This window comes from Macrobrachium rosenbergii, chromosome 17, assembly GCF_040412425.1.
Source record: "Macrobrachium rosenbergii isolate ZJJX-2024 chromosome 17, ASM4041242v1, whole genome shotgun sequence".
NCBI classification, from domain to species: Eukaryota; Metazoa; Arthropoda; class Malacostraca; order Decapoda; family Palaemonidae; genus Macrobrachium; species Macrobrachium rosenbergii.
In genome coordinates this window covers 2,131,270-2,135,351 of record NC_089757.1, presented here as the reverse complement: position 1 = coordinate 2,135,351, position 4,082 = coordinate 2,131,270, and the positions used below count along the sequence as shown (strand labels likewise).

At 38.6% G+C, this 4,082-nt stretch overlaps 1 protein-coding gene across 3 annotated transcripts in view; it reads left to right on the top strand.

Annotated features, from left to right (window-relative positions):
* Positions 1–2,001: 2,001 nt before the first annotated feature.
* The window catches only part of LOC136847656 (seizure protein 6 homolog), a 73,951-nt gene continuing 71,870 nt past the window's right edge, over positions 2,002–4,082 (top strand). Inside the window, exon 1 of one of the 3 annotated variants that reach the window (XM_067119452.1) lies at positions 2,002–2,188. In XM_067119452.1, the coding sequence (XP_066975553.1) occupies positions 2,149–2,188 (40 nt within the window). In that variant the 5' untranslated portion in view covers positions 2,002–2,148. The remainder of the gene's footprint in view (positions 2,189–4,082) is intronic. The other 2 variants (XM_067119454.1, XM_067119453.1) reach the window with 2 other exon arrangements.

The window sequence follows — 4,082 nt, the reverse complement described above, 5'->3', positions numbered from 1 at the left end:
CCAGTAATCTTACCTACGAACGTATAAAAATCTCTCTCTCTCTCTCTCTCTCTCTCTCTCTCTCTCTCTCTCTCTCTCTCTCTCTCTCTCTCTCTCACTCATCAGGAAATCAATCAAGAAACTAAATCATTTACCAAATGCCTTACAGTTGTTTTCTGGACAAAAAAAGTAGAATAATAATAATAATAATAATAATAATAATAATAATAATAATAATAATAATAAAAAATCAGATCAATTAAGCTGCTTCTCCAGTCTATCGGATGATATTTTGATAGATCTAACGAATTTCTTCCTTACTGTAAGAGGTTACTTTCTAAGTACAAGTGATGGAGAACTCTTCGCTTCCGAGCACCGTTTTTGAAAATTACTTTTGAAAAAGCACAAAAAAAAAAAAAATTCTGTTTGACTCCCAGACACCATGATAATGAGTGGTCTAAACAGACACTGACCCGGCCTCTCCCCCCCCACCCCCCTAAAAAAAACGGAAGGCAATAAAAAAAAAAAAGTTCCACACACGAGAGCGTTTGAGAGACCATACAGAATGCACGACTGCAATACAAATATGCTTTATCCCGGATAACTCTTCACGCTCTTCGTTTTTAATGTCTTCCAGCAGGTGTTGAAGGCGTTGCTCCACTCTGGAAGCCTTGCTCCATCTGTCGCTGTGCCACTTTCTGCCTGCCTCCGTTGCACCACCAAGCAATTGACCCTCGTAAGCTTTGGCCGAACGGTCGTGTTAAGCAACCATTTTGTCAATCGGTTTGGTCGGCTGATGGGTCACTTTTCCCGTTTTCCCTTTTTGTTTCGGATTTAGTGGCCATGGTAGTTGTAACACCACCTAACGTGCAATCGATGAATCAGTACCTTTACATATTTCTGATAAGCAAAATTACGGGGATAAATAAAGTTTTTGTCGCACTGAATAAATTGAATTTTTTTGAGAACATTAAATTTTATTTTTTGTGGAATAAATTGTTTTACTTTTAGTTGAATAATAAATCTTATTTTTTTCTGTGGACTGAATAATTGTATTTTACTGGTCGAATGAATGCTATTTTCCTGTAAAGTGAATCAACTTTCTTTATTGGCAAAATCAATTTAATTTTCTTTGTGAACTGATTAATTTTTTTCCTCGTTGACTGAATAACGAAATTGATTTCTTGTGGAATGAATATATAAAATTTTTTTTGAGGATTTAATTTTTTTTTCCAAACGAGCGATGTTTTCGTGAACTGATTACATGATGCTTTTCTTAGAGTGAATGAATTAAATTTCTTTTTATTCCCGGAATACAATTTACTTCCAGCGAACAGAAAACATTTAATGTGTACTGTTGAAAAGTTCCTAGATTCAATTCTAAGATGCTCTTTCTCTTCCAGAATACGGAACTGTACATAGAACCCGGAGACGGATCCCAAACGGGGGGTCTTTGTCACCAATGACGGAATGTATTTCCTGTTAAAGAGAAAGTATTGGCAAGCGTCTTGGGCAACGATTAGTATTCCACGGAAAACCTTATATCTGTGACGTCACGGAGATGAAAGTATAATTTGGAGAAGAGAAAGACTCTGCATTTAGGTGAAAGGTAAACGCATTAATGACTCATAACATTTTGGTATTTTATCAGGTCGATGGAAGTCCATAATTGTTGTTGTTAGGGCCTTGACAATCAGTTACAAGGAAAACGGTAATTTTTTAATTCTCAGGCCTGTAGTGATGAATTGTTCATGCTGTAGCCACCATCCCTCTGACAATGCCACAGACAGCGAGTGGCTGACGGAAAGCAGATCGTTGTTAAGAAGAAAAGCGTAACAGGTACGATCACATCCATGGGTAAAATCCTCCGGGAAGTGAGAAGCCTCCATCCCCCAACCCCCTTCCAACTCCTCGTAGCTCTACACAGAATCCACAGGTCCCCCCCTCAACCCCTCCCTTCCCCCGACCAGCACCTGGCCCCCGGCCCAGGTGCGGGTCAGCGCTGTAATGTCTGAGGGGCGCAGAGGCGGCCGCGGCAGGCAGGTGGCTTCAGTCAGTAGTGTGTGAGTGGTGTCGAAAAGAGGTTGTGTTTCGATAGCTGCTACAGGCGAGGGGAGTGAAGCCTAATTTTTTTTTTTTTAGCTTGTTTTCGAAGAACGGGCGGGAGTTATGAGGCACTGGATAGTTTTAAGCGCAGTGCTAGCCACGGGTAAGTAAATTCTTGTGATCATTTTTTTTTTATACAGTAATCTATTGAATGTCATTGGGCTTCCAGAAGATTTCTACCAAGATTCAATGAAAGGAAGCAGATTTTCTCAAAAGGAAGTGCGATAAGAGATAAACCTTGTTTTGACTCGATATTTCTGGTGTTCGGTAAAAATTCAAAACAACCAGCTCCATGCTGACTTGAATTTAGAGCATGGAGATTATCAACCAGCTCCAAATTCAAGTTGCCCAAGAGTTTTTGTGCGATGGTCTTCGTTAAGTGAATGTGAAATTATTTTAGGTAATAAATATTCGCTTTTATGTTTTTACATGTTTTGGGTGAAGGAGAATGTTTTTAATTCGAGAGAGAGAGAGAGAGAGAGAGAGAGAGAGAGAGAGAGAGAGAGAGAGAGAGAGAGAGAGAGAGAGAGAGAGAGAGAGAGAATAGTTTTAGTGGATATAAAGTTTTCATATCTTGTTTATCTTCTAATGGAGATTACTGAACGCTCACACTTGTACATGTTGATGCTTATCCATTCTTTACCGATGTGAATTGGTTTCATCTGCTGAAATAATAATAATAATAATAATAATAATAATAATAATAATAATAATAATAATAATAATAATAATAATACACGACAGGTCTCATGCGTGCATATAGTATAATACACATTAAAGCGATTTTGTATGAAAGGTTGTAAGCATATGTATAGACATGATTTCAGTAGACGGGTATCTCTGTCACTTCACCTAAGATTTTGTGACGCCATTTTGACACAGACAAGATATACTTGTATGATGAATGCCGTTGAGTAAGATAAATCATTACTATAATTTTTTTTCCACACGAAATTAACAACGAAAAATAATCTTGCCTCATCTGTTACGTTCTACGTAACCTACATAAGATTTCAAATATGGACGATATAAGATTTCAAATATGGACGATAAATTAGAGATATTCGTAACGATGGGAATAATTGGATGATTTAGGGGTTCCTTTTGAGAGCACGAATCTTGAGAGTGAAGTTCTTCAGGAGCTAAATGAAGAGAGTCGCAGCGTAGCTTCGCCGGTCATGAAATTATATTTTACCTTCAAGACAAACCGAGGCTCCCTACGCTGAGTTCAAGGGTTGGCCGTATACCGGAAGTGCGGCTGTTACGCTGTTGTGATCTCGTGGTCATCTAACCCCACCCCTCCTCCCAAGAGAGAGAGAGAGAGAGAGAGAGAGAGAGAGAGAGAGAGAGAGAGAGAGAGAGAGAGAGAGGGGGTCTTAGCTTTGACATACCTAATTGAAAATGCATCTGCTCTTAGGATGAATTCTGTATATATATATATATATATATATATATATATATATATATATATATATATATATATATATATATATATATGCAAACTTACACATATGTTTGTGAGCATAGACAGGCCTGCTAGGGCAGCGGGAATTTGAACAGGCAAGTTTCTTGAAAATTTTATTGTGCCTATATTGACCGAGGCAGCGAGAGATTTGCCTAGTAGTTAGTCAACTGGGATAGTCGGCAGCAGAGACGAAGGAGACACTCTGAGCCATACCATCTATGAAAAAAGGTATGTAAGTCTCTCTCTCTCTCTCTCTCTCTCTCTCTCTCTCTCTCCATGCTTCTTAACTGGACAACGATTCATTTTCAATGGGTGGCTGACTCTGAATAGCTAAAACCCTTCCTTAAACCCCCACGATTTATGGAGTTAATCCGGCGATGGATTGCCACGGTACTGTATGACGCTTTCTAAATATAATCTCGTTCTTCGGACGTTAATTCTTTGGCCTTTTGATTACAAATCATAAAAGAAACTTTCGATCTGTTTTGTTTCTAACGTTATGCATGCATGGCACATGTTCCTTTCAGAGCAC